This window comes from Anthonomus grandis, chromosome 11, assembly GCF_022605725.1.
Source record: "Anthonomus grandis grandis chromosome 11, icAntGran1.3, whole genome shotgun sequence".
NCBI lineage: Eukaryota > Metazoa > Arthropoda > Insecta > Coleoptera > Curculionidae > Anthonomus > Anthonomus grandis.
In genome coordinates, this window is record NC_065556.1 from 28031937 (window position 1) to 28051529 (window position 19593).

General features: G+C 29.8%; 1 protein-coding gene across 1 annotated transcript; it reads right to left on the reverse strand.

The window, feature by feature from the left end:
- Positions 1–17447, reverse strand: LOC126741925 (uncharacterized). The gene is made up of 7 exons (XM_050448402.1): positions 16983–17447; positions 16390–16521; positions 16081–16329; positions 14258–14339; positions 6232–6650; positions 506–881; positions 1–449 (listed from the first exon to the last, which is right to left on the reverse strand). Exons 1-6 carry the CDS (start codon positions 17398–17400, stop codon positions 526–528), a joined length of 1656 nt encoding a protein of 551 aa, XP_050304359.1. The 5' UTR covers positions 17401–17447; the 3' UTR covers positions 1–449; positions 506–525.
- Positions 17448–19593: the final 2146 nt, after the last annotated feature.

A 19593-nucleotide genomic window follows, 5' to 3' on the forward strand; every position in this document is an offset into this window, starting at 1 on the left:
TTGAACAATCAATTTTTTTTATTGAAAAAGTGAAAGCAATACTGTCAGGTCTAGGCGTCCAATTAAAATTGGCCAAAGTATTAGTGAGTATTTGTAATTTATTTTGTTTCTTTTGTGGTCAGTCTAAAAAGTCTGTGCGTTCCTGTCGTGGTTGTCCATTGAGCCTAAGCCATTCCAAAAGTCATAAAAATTAAATAAAATTGACTAGATACAATAAAAACACTGTTAAATACATGCTTGTAGGTCTGTCTGGTACGTCATTATTAAAGTGGCCTAGGAATGGCCTACTTCTCTTAAATAACAATAGATATAGAGAGAGAGAAAACAAGTTACTTAAAAACTAAGTTGTACTCATACAATAAATAATTATTAAAATAAATAAATAACAAAAAATTTGATCCTCTTCTGGTTAAAGATAAAAGATGGTAATAGTGGCGGCACTTCTTACACTAAAAAAAACAACAATCTATAAAACCAACCCCATCAATATTTTACCTTAACGAACCTCTTGCTTGATCTTTCAATTTACACCTGCTTATAATGAGACTTATAAGCTAATCGTTGAGCCTCGTCTATAGATCTCTTATCCCAGCCGCCCCCGGAGGACTGCCAACCGCCTCCGCCGCCACTATGCCAGCCGCCTCCATGTCCGCTATGCTTGGCGGCAAACAATTTCTTTAACGCTATAATACCGGAGATCAGCAGCGCAATCTTAGCAGTAATAAGCGCTTTTCCGGCTAACAGGAACAACCCGGCGATGGCTAAGGGGATGAGGGCGGCCAGTTTGGCCGCCACCGCCATCATTAGGCCGCCCATCATGTTCATGCCTCCTTTGCCACCCCCTTTGCCGCCGCCGCCGCCTCCTCCGCCTTTGCCGCGACCTGGAATGGACCCAATAGTTAGTAATAGTTAAATGTAGCCGTGATTTAGTGCGGTTGGGATCAGATTGGTTGATTTTAAGTGGTTTAGCTATCTTATTGGCAGATGACACATCTCTATTTGGTATAAATTCAGATGAAAAAATCATCGCGAACAGACTTGAATGAGCTAAAGCTATGGTGTCAATTTCTAGTTTCAACTCGTCATTGATATGAAATTAATGACTACTTACAGGCAGTTGGTTTGAAGTACTCGGTAATTTATTGTTCATTTATGAGTTTTTCGATTCATGTCACTTTCAAATTGGAACTATTTGGAATATTCGAGATATATTCAATTTGGAATATTAGAGGAACCAAAAACTGGAACTGTGTATTTCTGTATGTATGAACTTTTCTTAGTTACTTCTTGTATATGCGACTCATTGGAAATATTCAGGATGCCGTAAAATTATGTATAATTGTCAAAATCTATATTTATTCTATATTTAATTCTCAATATGTTTGTAGTAATACCATTAACTAGAAAATTCATAAGTGGGATTCAGAATGGTTTTTTTGACTTTTAGATTGTCATAAAATAAGCAAAAGTCTTGGTCTACATCCTATCTTAAAATGTAGCAGTTTGGACCAGATTTCTTAGTCTTCATTTACTTTTTTTGGTTTATATCTCTCAATCCAGACTTTTTAGTTGAAGTTCTGTGTCTTTGTTTTTGAGGCACTTTAAGATATTGTGAACTTTAGGTTATAAGAAAAGGGGTATTTGTGTTGACTTTTTCGAAACAATTTACTGTAATGTTAATGGTATTTTTTAATTTGAAGAGAGCATTTGAGACTGTAGATAGAAATATATTATTAATATCAATAAGAAAATTATGTGTTAAACAAAACGTTTTATAGTGCAATCGAGTCCAACGTGTACAAAAGTGGCGTTTCTGAATCAGTACTTTAAACTGCAGTACTGGACCCTTTATTATTTTTGTTGTATGTTAATGGTACGTGTAAAAACAAAAAGCTGATCTTATTATGATACATTATTATTTATAATTGGCCGAGATTCTTCTAAAGAACGATCCTGGATACAAAAACTTTTATAATTCCTTTAGAGATAATAGGAATTTGCTTAAAACTACCTCAATTGGTTTCGAAACCTTTAGTTTTTATGATAAAAATATTCCGAGTTTATATTATAAATAGGCATTTTTTTATACACTGTTAAAAAATGACTGTAAAATAGTTCCTATTTATTTTGAACACCCTATACAAAAACCTTTATATTTCCTTAAAAAATTATCCGAATTCGTTCTAAATTAATTCGATTTATTTGGAAGACTTCAGTTTTTATTTTAAAAAATACTATAAGTCAATATTTTTAATAAAGATATTTTTACAGGCTGTCAAAAATGCCAGTAATAATTTTCTCAATTTTTTTTGACACTTAATATAAAAATCCCTATAGTTCTCTCAAAAATTGCTTAAATTTATTTAAAATCACCTCAGTTTATTTAGAAAACTCCAGTTTTTATTTAAAAAAATATTTCAAGTTAATATTTTAAATAGGGATTTTTTTTACACACTGTTAATGATGACTGTAAAAATTTTCCCATTTTTTTGAACACCCGATACAAAAACCATCATATTTCCTTCAAAAATTATCAAAATTTATTCTAAATTAACTCAATTTGCTTGGAAAACTTCAGTTTTTATTACAAAAACTACTTCAAGTCAATATTTTAATTAAGGAATTTTTTACAGGCTGTCAAAGATGACAATAATAATTTTCTCAATTTTTTTGAAACTTTATATAAGAACCTACATAATTTTCTCAAAAATTACTCAAATTTAGTTAAAATCACCTCAGTTTGTTTGAAAAACTCTAGTTTTTATTAAAAAAAATTATTTAAGTTAATATTTTTAATAGGGATTTTTTTACACACTATCAAAGATGACTGTAAAAATTTTCCAATTTTTTGAACATTCAATACAAAAACCTTCATATTTTCTTCAAACATGATTAGATTTTATTATAAATTAACTCAATTTGTTTGAAAAACTACAGTTTTTATTCCAAAAAATACTACAAGTGAATATTTTTATTAAGGAATTTTTTACAGGCTGTCAAAGATGACAGTAATAATTTTCTCAATTTTTTTGAAACTTTATATAAGAACCTTCATAATTCTCTCAAAAATTGCTCAATATTTTTAAAAATTGCCTTAATTTATTCGAAAAAAATTAGATTTTATTAAAAAAAATTACCTCAGTTAATATTTTAAATAGGGATTTTTTTACATGCTGTCAAAGATAATCGTCAAAATTTTCCAAATTTTTTGGATATGGCATGCAAAAATCTTTATGATTTCCTCAGAAATGCCCTGAATTTGTTTCAAATTATTTCAATTTATTCGAAAAACTTTAGTTTTTATAATAAATAATACTCGAAAATAATATTCTTAATAAAAAATGTTTTACAAACTATAAAATAACTTTAGTAAATATTTTCCTAATTTGTAGGATATCTAGTATTAAAACATTTATAATTCCCTTAAAAATAGTCTGAATTTGTTCAAAATTATTTCAGTTTGTTTAGAAAATATCAGCGTCTATTTTAAAAAATATTTAAGGTCAGCATTTTAAATAAGAATTTTTTTACACGATTTCAAAGATGATAATGAAAATTTTCCATTTATTTGAACAACCGGTACAACAACCTTTAAATTTCATAAACTTTTGTAAGACATTCAGTATAAAAACAATTTCATAATTTCAGTTATTATTTTAAATAGGGATTTTTTTATATATTGTCAAAGATGACAGTAATAATTTTCTCAATTTTTTTTTAAACAATATGAAAACCTTCATATTTCCTTCAAAAATTATTCGAATTTGTTCCCGATTAACTCGATTTGTTTGGAAAATTTTTGTTTTTATTCTAAGAAATACCTCAAGTCAATATTTTAATTAAGGAATTTTTTACAGGCTGTCAAAGATGACAGTAATAATTTTCTCAATTTTTTTGACACTTAATATAAAAACCTTCATATTTCCTTTAAAAATTATCCGAATTTGTTCTAAATTAACTTGATTTATTTGGAAAACTTTACTTTTTATTTTAAAAAATACCTCAAGTCAACCCTTTTATTAAGGAATTTTTTACAGGCTGTCAAATATGACAGTAATAATTTTTTTGACACTTTATATAAGACCCTCCATAATTCTCTCAAAAATTGCTCAAATTTTTTTAAAATCGCCTTAATTTATTCAAAAAAATTTAGTTTTTATAAAAAAAAATTATTTCAGTTAATATGTTAAATAAGAATTTTTTTACATGCTGTCAAAGTAAATCGTCAAAATTTTCTCATTTTTTTGGATATGGCATGCAAAAGTCTGTATGCTTTCCTCAGAAATGCTACAAATTTTTTTCAAATTATTTCAATTTGTTCGAGAAACTTTAGTTTTTATAATGATAATATAAATATATATAATATTCGAAAATAATATTCTTAATAGGATACTTTTTACGAACTATTAAATATGATGGTAAATATTTTCCTAATTTGTGGGATATCCAGTAAAAAAACATTCATAATTCCCTTAGACATAGTCCCAATTCGTTCAAAATTATTTCAGTTTATTCAGAAGATATCAATCTCTATTTTAAAAAATATTTAAGGTCAGTATTTTAAATAAGGATCTTTTTACACGATTTCAAAGATGATAATGAAAGTTTTTCCATTAATTTAAACATCCAGTACAAAAACCTTTAAACATCATAAACCTTTGAGAGACTTTCAGCATAAAATTAATTTTTACAGACTGTCAAAGATTATGATCAACATTGGTTCAATTTCTTAGACACCTAATACGGAAGCCTTTGCAATTTCCCTAAAAATAGCGCGAGTTTGTTTATTTATGCCTTAATTCGTTTAAAAACATTCATTTTTAATTTAAAAAAAAATTCAAGTTGATATTTTAAATACGAATTTTTTTACATGCTGTCTAATATGGTGGTAAGCATTTTCCCAATTTTTTGGACACCCGATATAAAAATCTTCATAATTGCCTCAAAAATACTCCGAATTTATTCAAAATTACCTCAATTTATTTAAAAAACCTAAGTTTTCATTCTAAAGGAAATTTTTAGTAATTATTTTTAATAAAGAATTTTTTACAGACTGTTAAAAATTATGAACAAAATTTATCAAAACTTTTTAGACACCTAATACGGAAACCTTCACAATTCTCTTAAAAATGGCTCGATGGTTTATTTATGGCTTAGTTCGTTTGAAAACATTCAATCTTAATTAAAAAAATAAATTCAAGTCAATATTTTAAGTACGAATTTTTTTATATACTGTCAAAAATGGTGGTAAGCATTTTCTTAATTTTTTGGACACCCGGTATAAAAATCTTCATAGTTGCCTCAAAAATACTCCGAATTTGTTCAAAATTACCTTAGTTCATATAAAAAACTTTAGTTTTTATTTTAACAAAGTTTTAGATAAATATTTTTAATAAAGAATTTTTTACAGACTGTCAAAGATTATGAGCAAAATTGATCAAACCTTTTTAGACACCTAATATGGAAACGTTTACAATTCCCTTAAAAATAGCGCAAATTTATTTATTTATGCCTTAATTTGTTTGAAAATATTCATTTTTAATTAAAAAGTCAATAGTCAGTAAAAGTCAATATCAGAATTCTTTTACATGCTGTCAAAAATGGTGGTAAACATTTTCCTAATTTTTTGAGCACTCAATATAAAAATCTTCATAACTGCCTCAAAAATACTCCGAATTTGTTGAAAATTACCTCGATTCATTTAAAAAACTCAAGTTTTCATTCTAAAGGAAATTTTAAGTAAATATTTTTAATAAAGATTTTTTTACAGACTATCAAAGATGATGGTGAAAATTTTTCAATTTTTTTTGCCACTTTCAGGCAGTGGAGTGGTTTTACTGTTGCAGCCAGTTACTGTTTTTACTGTTGTTTTACCAAGCAGTTGAAAAAATCAAAAATAAAATAAATGTTAAAATTACAGTCATTTGAAGTTTGGGTGATGCCATTGGGGCTGCAAGGTGCTGACCTCTAGAGCTTGTCCAGATAACTTTGGATCTACTGATCCTAGGATCATAAAATAACTTTCCTTTAAAAGATATTTAATTTGTCTACAATTTCTGCACATAAGACATCTCTAAATGATCCAAATGCCTTATATATATTAAGCCTGAAACATTACCAAGTAAGGAATGGCTCATTAATTAATAAAGTCTAATGAAATTAATTAAAAATTTAAGGTCCTAAAGCACTAAGGGCCTAATAATATGATCAACGAAAATAATACATATTTACCTTCTTCAAGTAATTCTGACACCTGGGGCATAGAAATCTCAATGGTTCTGGACCCGAGCAGATTATTCACCCTGTCAGCGAGCATATTATTCAAGGCGTCATCTTGACTTTCAATATCCCTGGGCAGATTCTCGATTTCGTTTTCGGAAACCGCAGGTTCGACCCCATTCGGCCCTTTGACCAAAGCAACGCCGTCCATCAAGGGTAGTTTGTCCATGCGCGCCACCCTATCCAGGACCGTGATCGCTTTTTTCTTCAGACATGACGAGAATCCGTCCGATCTGCCGCTGCATTCGTCGTAAATTTTCAGGATAAACCGGAATCCTGCCGCCTCGAAACTGTCCTGTGCCAAAACGCCCCCGAGGAGGGCACCAAAGGCCGCCACCACAATAATTATGACAATGAAAGATTTCATCATTCACGCACAATGACTTTTTTCGACTGATCGACCGGCCTGATTTTGCAGGTTGTTTTATAGTGTATCTTCCTTGACACCGCGATTGACCTTTTCACTCTATCGCATCGCGAACCTGATGATAAAAAAAAAACTTCTTGGAGGTTCGCACCGGGTGGGGGGAAGAAGAAAAGTCGCTGTTGTAGTAATTGCAAGTGGTTGTTGTGACGTACTGAGGAGATATCAATGGGAGTTTTACTATGGTCAGGGGCGGACTCTTTGAATTCTAACTGTATTAAAAAGTCCTAACTAAATCTTACTTTTTGAGGACAGGTGCCCCAAAAAAAAACTACTATTGTTATGTTTTTACACTTAAGGGAAGTACTGTATTCTCGCTTTAATAAATATATATTTAATAAGGAAGATGTTTTTTTTTCTCACAAAATAAATGCCATTTTTGTTTTAAGAGTTATAGATTGTGATCAGCTAACTCATCATTATAAGAGTAAGCATTTAATTGTGCTAGTTAGAAAAAATTAGAAACATATAACGTTTGATTTAATTAATGATTTTTTCATAAAATTCGGATTTTATTAATATGAGACATTACTCTAAAGACCTTTATTTTTTTTTAATAAATAACTAAAATCTTTTTACTTATTAAAGTGAAGAAATTGGAATTTTTATTTCAGGAGTGCATGTAAGAATAAATATTGTCCCTTAGTGGCACGTTAATATCTCGAGTTCTAGTAGTCAAAAATTCATAATTATTATTAATTTCTGGGTCAGCCTGAAGATCGTTTTAACCTTTCTTGAAAAACGACTATAATCTATTTATTTTAATTAATTTTTATGCGTTGCAAACAGCATTGCAATTGCAATAGATTCATAATTTATTGATACTTATTAATAGATTATTAATTTATTGTCTTGGGGCATTATTTGTTGCCGAACCAATTTTTATCACATTTACTTGTATTTCTTTTGTTATATTGCATTTAAAAATAAACATTTAATTAATATTATTATTATTATCAAAAGTCAAGAAATTTTTATATCAGGAGTGCCTGTAAGAAATACATTAATTAGTCTCTTATATATCCAATATCTTTAGTTCTAGTAGTCAAAGTTTTGCAATTATTGATTCGTGAATTACTCTAAAGATTATTTGAACCCTCTCTGAAGAAACGACTAGAATCTAGTCACTTAAAGTCAAGAAATTGAAATTTTTATTACTGTAGTGCCTGTACGAAAAAATATTTTGTCTCTTATTGGTACGCCAATATCTCGAGTTCTAGCAATCAAAATTTTGTAATAATTAATTTGTGGTATAACCTTAAGATTATTTTAACATGTTTTGAAGAAACCACAAAAATCTATTTACTAAAAGTCAAGAAATTAAAACTTTTAATTCAGGAGTGCCTATAAGAAAAAAAAATTGTCGCTTATTGGTACGCCAATATCTCGAGTTCTCGTAGTGAAAATTTTGTAATTATTAATTTGTGATAAAGTTTGAAGATTATATTTTTCTTCATAAAATAACTAATTTTTAAAGAAGTATTTGAAATTTATTGAAATCGATATATAAGAATATACGTCATGGAAGTTAGCAACAGAATCAGAAACGAAAATCGAATTTTTACTGTCGATTAAATCTGATTTTAAACTTCTAAAATAAAGTTAAGGGAAAAATCATAAATAATCAAACAAATCACAGTAATTTCTTCAAACTTGTTGTATAAATCAAAGAGAATAAAATAGAAAAAATATCTTAGAGACACACGTTTTTTCAGGGGACAAAGGGGTGTAAGCCACTCCTAAATAATTTAAAAAATCGTAGTAATTAGTAATAATTTTGTTACACCTATATGGTCTATAAATAATATAGGGTTCGGCAGTCAAACCTGACGGTTTTTGAAATGGGATAAATAAAAAAGTTATTGAGATATTTTAATTATATTTTTTTATTGGAAATTTAACATTCATAAAAAAAAGCACAAAAATAACTTATGATGACCACCATTTTCTTTCCATTTCATTTCAACAAACAAAATTTTCGATATTGGGCTCCAAGAAACCCACAGGAACTTCACCAGCAGCCTCTTCACTGTGAAATAGTGTGTAGGGCAACAGTGACAGTGAACTCAGCGCGTTATGTTGCCATGATCCGTGATTTTCTCATTCCAGAGTTACGTCGCCATCGTATCCCTCTCAGGAGGGTCTGGTTGCAGCAGGACGGAGCAACTGCCCATACCTCTCGGGAGTCCATGGCTCAACTCAGAGCATTTTTCCCCGGTAAGCTGATCTCGCTCAGGAGTGACATCGAATGGCCGGCACGTTCTCCTGTCCCCTTGTGAATTTTATCTATGGGGGTACCTCAAGGGAAGAGTTTATGTTGACAGACCAAATAATTTGAACATTTGGCGAGAAATTTGTGAGATCCCGCGCCAAACATTGGAGAGAGTCATGACTAACTTTTCCAGGAGACTCGTACAGGGTAGAGAAGTTGGTGGTCATCATTTAAGTGACATAATTTTTGCTACATAAGTTATTTTTGTGCTTTTTTATTATGAATGTTAGATTTCCAATTCTCCTCTTTAAAATAAAAAAAATTATAATTAAAATATCTCAACAACTTTTTTATTTATCCCATTTCAAAAACCGTCAGGTTTGACTGCCGGACCCTGTATAAGTGAATAAATAATATAAATAAATAACAATTTGACACTAAAATCGTTAAAATCGGATGATTTTCGAAATTTGAGTTATGGTCATTTTAGGATAAAGAAAATGTTTGTAGGCATTTTCTCACTCTTCAATGGGAGATAGAACTTCTTGTCATAATAATTTTTTCGCTGTTTTTTTATGCCTTGTAAGAAAAAAATACCATTTTTTTGTAATTTTATAAAAAAAATTCCTTTAATTTTTTGTTTTTTTTTTTGCAATAACTTAAGTTGTATTATTTCGATTTTGGTGATTTAAATTCTATCTCACAGGAAATTTTAAGGCCTACAATTAGACATCAAAGTTATTGAAATCGGACCATTTTAGACTAAGTTAGAGCGCAGTTTGTTCACCCACTGTTGGGCGCCAAAATATTTTTTTTGCAGAGTTTTTGTTATTTTTTTTTAGTTTTTTTGCCTTAACATTAGTTGTGTGCGTTCGATTTTGGTGTAATAATAATTTTTGAAGTATTTTTTTATGCCTTATAATTTCTGTTTTGTTTTTTAGAGAAGAATGTTTTTTATTTTTTTACAATAACTTTAATTCTATAGCTTCGATATTAGTAGTTTAAACTTCTCTTTATAAGTTTTTTTTTTAATTTTTTATAATAATATATATTTATTTATCTTTTGTTGATTATCTATTAAAATTAATTCCTGTCTTCTCACTTTAACAAATTTTTTTTAGTTTTCTTCTTAAAATTTTGTTGTTTTACCAAACCATCCATTTTTTTTAAATAAATTTTTTTTGAAATATTTTAAATGCCCAGAACAAAATGCAAATGCTTGCAAGATAAAAATTTGATTGCAACTTAGGCCTTAATTGTCTGGAAGAAAATTTTAATTATTTTACCAAAAACTAGTAGCTGAAATCTTCTTAAAGTAATAAAAATTAATATTTCTTCCAGACTTTTGGTTTTTCCAGGTAAGTAACCTAAGCAATATATCATATATTATGACCGAGAAATATATATTTACTCAACTATTTTTTAGTTTTGGTATATTTATCAACCCTAATGGTCAACGTATTTTTAATAAACTGTAGAATATACGTATATTATATACAATTCTGTTTACAAAAGGGAGAAAATTTCAGCATTTAGAACAATTACCAAAGTATTTACATATTTAGTTTTTAAACTCAATTAGTACACCTGAAACATTTAATGGAATTTTTCTGAAAAATCACTGTTTTTCGTTCATATTATCCAATCTAATAACGCTGCTTTTATACTAAATATTTATATATAAAATTATATCATATTAAATATATATTTTCTGCAAAAACATTGTTTTTCATCAACCCAATCCTTAACCCCCCCACCCACCCCAAACTTTTGCCCAGTAAGAAATTCTTTTGAACAATCACCGTTTTTTGTATATTATCTGATAGCACTGTTTTTGTATTATTAATTTATCAATATACATATATGTAATTATATGAAATTTAAATAAACAAACTGTATTATTAGATTAGATAATAACGACAAAACCAGCTGTTATTTATGCGTATTATTTTGGAAAACAATAATTTTTGAACACAATTTCTTACTGGTAAATTGTGTGGGGTGGGTGGGGGGGTAAGGGTAAGGCTAATGAAAAACGTTTTTTTTGCAAAAAATAATTGCTTGAGGAAAAAATGCTTTTTATGAAAATTGTAGGTGATAAAAAAAATTTATACTTTTTGTATCTATACTTTTATCACATAATCTTAAAGACAAAACGACTAAAATCTATTTACTGAAAGTCAAGAAATTTAACTTTTTATTCCAGTAGTGCCTGTACGAAAAAATATTTTGTCTCTTATTGGCACGCCAATATCTTTAGTTCTAGTAATCAAAATTTTGTAATTATTAATTTGTGGTATAGCATAAAGATTATTTTAACATGTTCTGAAGAAACGACTAAAATCTATTCTCTAGAAGTCAAGAAATTAAAACTTTTATTCCAGGAGTGCCTGTAAGAAAAAAACAAATTTCTCCCTTATTTGCACGCCAATATCTCGAGTTCTAATCATCAAAATATTACAATTAATAATTTGTATCTTCTTTATCAATTAGACACTCAAATTCCAAAATAGAATTCTTTATAATATAACTAATTTTTAAATAATTATTTGCAATTTCTTGAAATCAATATGTAAGAATATTGGTAACAAGAGTTTCAATTGATTTCATTATTGAAAAAGTAGTCCATTCTTGCATTGGAGTTAATAAGTTAATGTTAATGAGTTAATGAGTCAACAAGGTTAAAACGACCAAAAATTTATAAAAAAAAGTAGCATCTACAATAATAATAAAAAGCTTAATTAATTAATGTAATCCGTTAAATTATTAATCTGTTAATCCGTTAATTAATAGTTTTTGTAAATCCATGGTTGATCCCATTGTCATGTCATTATTGTAGATGCCACTTTTTATTAATTTTTGGTCGTTTTAACCTTGTCTGAGGCACTTGATCTGGAAGATGTATTGACGAGACCCCTTAATTTGTGTAAGTACCTTTTGTAACTTAACAATTTGAGTCTATATCTTATAACTTGGTACTTTTATAGCATCCCTGATGAGGGACATGTTATATGTCCGAAATATGTCGGATTAAAAAAATTTTTTTAAATAAATTTAGTGGAGGATGACCAAAGTATTTTTAGTTACCCATTGATTTTATCGTGTTCTTTATCTTGTTCAAGACTAGGAGTGTTATTTCATCTTTGTTTTTGGAAAAATTAGCTTTACTGAATATATGTTAAAAATAATTTTGTCCACTGGATTTATTATATTATTAGTTTAATAAATGTATATTAAGTGTAGAAAAGGTATAATTTATGTTACGTTTTTGGACTGACTATAGACCAGAAGCATCATTTTATTACAATGTTTTATTAAAAATTATATCTAAAATTAATCAAAAAAAATCGAATATTGTAAAAAAAAAAAAATTCCAAAATAATACCAAAAATGTTTAATTTTAGAATTTTTTTTTTCTCAAAAAATTCTCTAATTATTTGTCCTAGTTAATTAGATTATCTATTAAATTAATTCCTCTCTTCTTATTTTACCGAAAATTTTTTCCGTCCATATTATCCAATCTAATAACGCTGTTTTCATACCAAATATTTATATATAAAATTATATCATATTAAATATAATATTTTCTGCAAAAACATTGTTTTTAATCAACCCAGCCCTTAACCCCCCACCCACCCCATACTTTTGCCCAGTAAGAAATTCTTTTGAAAAATCACCGTTTTTTGTATATTATTTAATAGCACTGTTTTTGTATTACTAATTTATCAATATACATATATGTAATTAAATTAAATTTAAATAAACAAACTATGTTATTAGATTAGATAATAACAACAAAACCAGATGTTATTTATGCGTATTATTTTAGAAAACAATAATTTTTGAAAACAATTTCTCACTGGTAAGTTGTGTGGGGTGGGTGGGGGGGCAAGGGTAAGGTTAATGAAAAATCGTTTTTTTTGCAGAAAATAATTGCTTGAGGAAAAAATGCTTTTTAAGAAAATTATAGGTAATAAAAAAATCTATAGTTTTTGTATCTATACTTTTCTCACATAATCTTAAGGTTTTCAAGTAAAACGTGTAAAAACCCTATTTTATTTTTTGAAAGCAAGGCGTATTGCTATAAAAATTGCAGTATAATTTTTTTTCGCAAATAACTCAAAATTCCGTTTTTTTTATATTAAATTTTTTAAAGTATATAATGCAGACATTTTATCCGATATTTATACTTCAACCAAAAATGTACATCTGATGTAAACCAAAAATAACCGCCTATTTAACCATCGTGTTAATTAATTGTACTTGGGTAAATTGTTTTCTGGATGATTTTTATAAATAAATCATGTATTCTTGGAAAAACAGTAAAACTTCATAAACCAAATTTGCAGACCCTAATTTATCTTTTATGGTTTTCTTGTATCTATGATACCACTTTTCACCCCTCACTCTATTTTACTCCATAACAAAAAAACCATTCTCCTTACAAAAAAAAACATAGAAACCAAAATTGTGGATAAATTAAAATCCGTCTCTGTCCAACCCATAACGAAGGCCATTTGGCTGGTATAGCAAGCGACCCAGAAAATTTCTTCTTTGCACCACAGCTGGGTTACGGACAGAGAGAGTTGCACCTTACAGATAAAACAATTTTAACCTTCGTGTGACCGACTGAGAGACAGTGAACTTAATTAACTCTGATTAATTATCAAAACTATGAGCATTATGCTCAAGTAAAATCGACGATTGTGGTTCTTTAATTCTTTGAATAATCACTTTTAATTTTTGGGGAAATTATGGAAAGACTCAATAAAAAGTAATTTATTCGCATCTAATAATAATTACATATAAAACAAAAACTAAAAGAAAAGTATGAATAAACGATTTATTTGCAATAAAAAAAACAATTTGACAATACATAAATAAATAAACTGTTAAGACAAAATAAATAAATAAATTATGGCAGTCCAATTATTATTAAATTTAAAGACCAAAAAATCGGTCTAAGTAGGGAAGTTTAGGCACGGCGTAAACGGTCCTCGGTAAGTTGGTAAGTGGGTCAAGTAAGTTTCCTGTTAATCAGTATGTCAGTACAGTCAGTACAGTAATTTTTTATAGAAAATTAACGTGCCATATCCATTTTGGTTATGGACACATTTAATAGTATTGCGAGGAAGAGAGAAGAGGCGTGGTATAGTGTCCATAGAAGGCAGTAAAATCATGCAAACTGTTCCTGTCCTTACTACTATAACGTTTGTACAAATGAAATATGACTAGATGAACACTGAGCGAAGAAATTGATGATGGAAATAAATGCAACGGTTGGCCGTTCTAGCTTCCTTACATTGAATAAAAATCCTAATTAGAATTTTATTTAAAATTACGCTTGTTTGCTGCCCTTGTAGGCCAAGTTTTGGGCGTCTTCCAGTGATCGTCTGTCCCAGCCACCACCGTTGCTCCAACCACCTGGAAAAGAAGAAAATTTGTTTTAGTTGAAAAGGATCCAGGGTTGTGGTTTACTTTAAAGGCTACTTCTGAAGAAATTAGTCTAGAATCTAATTGCCAACATTCAAGAAATTGGAATTTTTGTTCTAGGAGTACCTAGTAAGAAAGAAAAGATTTGGCTCCTTTTGGTACCCCAGTATCTCGAGTTCTAATAGTCAAAATTTTATAATTCTTGATTTGGAGATTACTCTAAAGACTATTTTAACTTTTTAAATAGAAATAGATTAGATTTTATTTAGCAAAAGTCAAGAAATTGGAATTTTTAGTCCAGGACTACCTGAAAGAAAGACAAAAATTGGCTCTTTTTGGCACCCCAGTATCTCGAGTTTTAGTAGTCAAAATTTTGTGATTCTTGATTTTTGGATTACTCTGATAACCATTTTAACTTTTTCTAAAGAAAGAACTGTAATATTTTTATCAAAAGTCAAGAAATTGGAATTTTTATTCCAGGAGTACCTAGTAAGAAAGACAAAAATTGGCTCTTTTTGGCACCCCAGTATCTCGAGTTTTAGTAGTCAAAATTTTGTATTTCTTGATTTGGAGATTGCTTTGATGATCATTTTATTTTTTAATAAAGAAACAGCTTTAATCTATTTATTAAAAGTTTAGAAATTGGAATTTTTTATTCCAGGAGTGACTGTAAGAAAAAAAATTTGTCTCTTGTTGGCACACTAGTATCTCGAGTTCTAGTAGTCAAAATTTTGTGATTCTTGATTTGTAGACTACTCTGATAACCATATTAACCTTTTCTTAACAAACAGCTATAATCTTTTTATCAAAAATCATGAAATTGGAATTTTTACTCCAGGAGTGCCTGTAAGAACAAAAAAATGTTGTCTCTGGTTGGCACACCAGTATCTCGAGTTCTAATAGTCAAAATTTTGTAATTCTTGATTTGTGGATTGCTCTAATGATTATTTAAATCTTTTATGAAGAAACGGTTTCAGTTTATTTATTAAAAGTTAAGAAATTGGAATATTTATTCCAGGAGTGCCTGTAAGAAAAAAAAATTTGCCTCTTAGTGGCACACCAGTATCTTAAGTTCTAGTAGTCAAAATTTTGTGATTCTTGATTTGTGGACTACTCTGATAACCATTTTAATCTTTTCTAAACAAACAATTATAATCTATGTATCAAAAATCAAGAAATTGGAATTTTTATTCCAGGAGTACCTAGTAAGAAAGACAAAAATTGGCTCTTCTTGGCACCCCAGTATCTCGAGTTTTAGTAGTCAAAACCTTGTAACTCCTGATTTAGGGATTGTTCTGATGTTTATTTAACCTTTTTTAAAGAAACAACTATAATCGTTTTATCAAAAATCAAGAAATTTGAATTTTTATTCCAGGAGGGCCTGTAAGAAAAAAAAATTCCCTTCTTACATACACGTCAATATCTCGAGTGGAAGTAATGAAAATTTTACAATAATTGTTGCTTTGCGAATTACTTTGAAGACTATTTCAACCTGAATTTGTATGGTGTCTTGACTATGATAACTTTCTTTTTACAGTCTTTTAAAGATTAACCTATAGCAAAGACTACTAATAACAGACAGAATGCCCCTCAATAAAACTTCCATCGAGATTGTCATTCATACATTCTGAACCTATGATGAGTCTGTATCTTCTCCATCTCTTTGCTCCATCAGCCACTCATCAACAAAAAAATCCACATTCAATTAAATCCTACTACTGAAACAACTTACCAGATCCACCCCAACCCCCAGCTCCAGCTCCGCCACCCGCACTCCATCCAGCTTGCACATGTTCGACGTGTCCACCCCCATTGCCGCCCTTGTTGGCCAACAATTTCTTTCCGAAAATAATACCAGCGATCAACAGCGCGATCTTCGCCTGAGTCAAAGCTTTCACCGCCAAAATGAACAAGCCGCCGATCAGAAGTGGGATCATTGCCAACTTGTGGGCCATCATTTGCATAAAGAAGTCTTTCATGTCTGAAAAGTGGGAAATCGAAGTGAAAAATGGTCGGGGGGGTTGAACGTGAGCGAACTTACCCATGCCGCCGCCCTTCTTTTTGCCTCCTTTGCCGTGCTTGCCGCCCCCTTTGCCTCCGCTACCGCCGAATTTGTCGCTCAGCAACTCGCTGATTTCGCTGAATTTGTCGTCGTCGCCGCCCTTTTTTCTTGCTAGAATAAATAAAAAGAAGATTTTTAGTTCGACTCAGATTGAGGGTGAGGTTCTGGAGTTCTAAGGTTATCAATGGGAATTTTTTTTAAATTAATTTTTTTTTCCAGGCAGTTGAGAAAAGGCAATTGAATCCTTATTTTCTTTGTGATCCAGGATCCATTTTCTTTTATGCAATAAAATTTGAACTGCCTGGAAAAAAATATATATTTACTTCCAGGCAGTTCAATTCCTTTTTTATTTATTTGAGACAGTTCAGATTCTTGTGGAGTCTATAAAATTTCCATGGATTAAACCTACAATCCAAGGAACTATTTCTTCTGTAGACTTTGATCAGCCTATTCAGATTGCTAGTGGCATTTCCCAAGCAAATTAACGTAGAAACTTAAAAAGAGTCCACTAGAGAGAAGACTATGGGAAAAATCTAGATCCCTATCGCAGCCTAATAGACCTAAAAACTAACCTGCTTCAACAAGTGTGGGTATAGACACAGAAATGGTCTTGGATCCAATCATCTTGGCGATCCTATTGAACATCAAACTGGTAAGTGCTTGACTCTTGGCATCGACAGCTCTCGGTAAGCTTTTCTCCACTTCCTCCAAACTGGGAGCATGGGGATCCTCCTCGGTTTTTCCTGTGACCACTACGCCCTCCATCAGATCGATCTTCTCCATCCTGCTCACTCTATCGATAAGCGAGAGAGCCTTCAGCTTCAAACAAGGAGATAATCCGTCAGAGTGAGAGCATTCGTTGTAGAGCCCCAAAACTTCCCGAACACTTCCATAATAATTATTATTATTGTTACTACTGTCCTGAGCGAATGTACCGATCGATAAGCATAACGCTATCACCACTATACCGTATGACCTCATCATCATCATAATAATTATTGTGTGACACTACACCACGCCAAAACTACACTGATGGTACCTCCCGGACCCCCGGTTCTTTTTATACTTTGCTCTTGAATATAAATTAAAAAAAAATTTTTTTGGAGGATCTTCTGGTTGGGAGATGTTAGAATTAAGTGGTCATAAACAGGTAACCTTGACATAGAAAAAGCGAAAAGAGTATAAGTAATGTTTGGGTTAGTCATTAAGGAGATGGACCACCATCGGGCGGAAGATAATGAAGAAGCAGAAGAAAAGATTCTTTTTTTTTTAGGCAGCGGCGTGCGTGAGTTATCGTTTAATATGCGACAGATGTGCTTTGCATCTACTTAACATGGTTTTGGGTTAAGAATTTTAAATGATCCGAAAAGAATTTATTAGAAATGTTCACGAAGAAATTGGGGAAAATCCTTGTTAGACCCCTAGTATTAAAAGCAATCCAATATTTTATAGACAGTTTTATAAAGTTGAGCCTCATTTGAACTTATGCCATTATCAGTTAATAAAATGATTGATTCAAATTAATTTTTTAAGTTACTTATTGAAGCATTTATTTTTTCAACAAACAAGATAAAATAAAAAAAATTCTTCCAGATAGTTGAATTATTGTGCTATAATGTGATTTCCTAAACTTGCCTGGAAATGTTGAAAAATTTGTTCAGCTGCTTGAATAAAAATTTTTAACTTCTTCCAGGCAGTTGAATAATTAGTTTTAATGCCTGATAATGACACTTGACTTTCAAGGTTATTTGTGCTTGCAGTTGAGGAACTGGAATTATTAAAATATTTCAGGCAGTTGAAGAAATATTCAGTTAATGACGTTTTATCTCAGATAGTGCTCACTTACAGGCTATTGATCCCTGATAGTCTTCGAATTCTTGAAATTTTAATTAATGAAAAATTTTAATTATTATTATTTCTATTAAATAGTTGAGCTATTCTTGTTTTCAACTGCTTGCAATAAATAAATTTGTAAATTTTTAGACAGTTTAAAAAAATTATAAAAAAAGTTTTCGCTCTTGCACAACTGCCTGGAATAGACAAACTAATATATCTCTTCCAGGCTAAATGTCATTTATTAACAGTTGGTGGTAACAAATGCGAAATGTTTATCATGTATTTGAACCGATTTATTCCTCAAATGCCTGGAATAAATAAAATACTTATTTACGTCCAGACAGTTGAAGAATAACGCAAATTTTTATTGATATTTTTGCGAAAATTCATGAAATAAGTTAATATTTGTTAAAATATAACAAACTATTAAAAACTGTCTGTAATAAAAATTTTTGATTTGGGAATTACTCTAAAGCTTAATTTCCACCTTTTTATAATCTATGCACCAAAAGTCAAAACCCTCAACTACTTGGATAAAATTTAACTTTTTCAGGTAGTTGAATTTTAGGCTTATATGTGATTTTTTAAAATTGCCCTTAAAAAAAATTAAATTTTTATTGATATTTTTGCGAAAATTCATAAAATAAGTTAATATTTGTTGAAATATAATCAATTATCAAAAACTGTCTGTAATAAAATTCTTGATTTGGGAATTACTCTGAAATTTAATTTTAACCTTTTTTTTTGAAAAAATTAGACTACAATCTATGCACCAAAAGTCAAAACCCTCAACTGCCTGAATTAAATTTAAATTTTTTAGGTAGTCGAATTTTAGGCTTATATGTGATTTTCCAAAATTGCCTGGAAGAGTTGAAAAATTTATTCAACTGCCTGAATACAAATTTTTAATTTCTTCCAGGCAGTTGAATAATTAGTTTTAATGCCTGACAATGATACTTGACTTTCAAGGGTATTTGTACATGCAGTTGGAATTATTAAAATATTTCAGGCAGTTGAAGAAATATTTGGTTAATAACGTTCTATCTCAGGCAGTGCTCACTCACAGGTTATTGATATCTGATAGTCTTCAAATGCTTGAAATTTTAATTAATGAAAAACTTTAATTATTATTATCTCTATTAAACAGTTGAGCTATTCTTGTTTTCAACTGCTGGCAATAGAGAAAATTGTAATTTTTTTCAGACAGTTTAAAAAAAAAATTATAAAAAAAGTTTTCTCTCTTGCACAACTGCCTGAATTAAAGACACTAATATATTTCTTCCAGGCAGTTGAAGCAAATATGAATGTCATTTATCAACAGCTGGTGGTAATAAATGCGAAATGTTC

What these genes read in the sequence shown, in the direction of transcription:
- LOC126741925 (XM_050448402.1), bottom strand. Translation starts at nt 17,400, where the DNA reads ATGATGATGATGAGGTCATACGGTATAGTGGTGATAGCGTTATGCTTA. An exon ending in AAAGAAGGGCGGCGGCATGG is followed by an intron (nt 16,330 to 16,389) that starts GTAAGTTCGCTC and finishes CCCACTTTTCAG; the next exon opens with ACATGAAAGACTTCTTTATG. An exon ending in TGGGGGTTGGGGTGGATCTG is followed by an intron (nt 14,340 to 16,080) that starts GTAAGTTGTTTC and finishes CTTCTTTTCCAG; the next exon opens with GTGGTTGGAGCAACGGTGGT.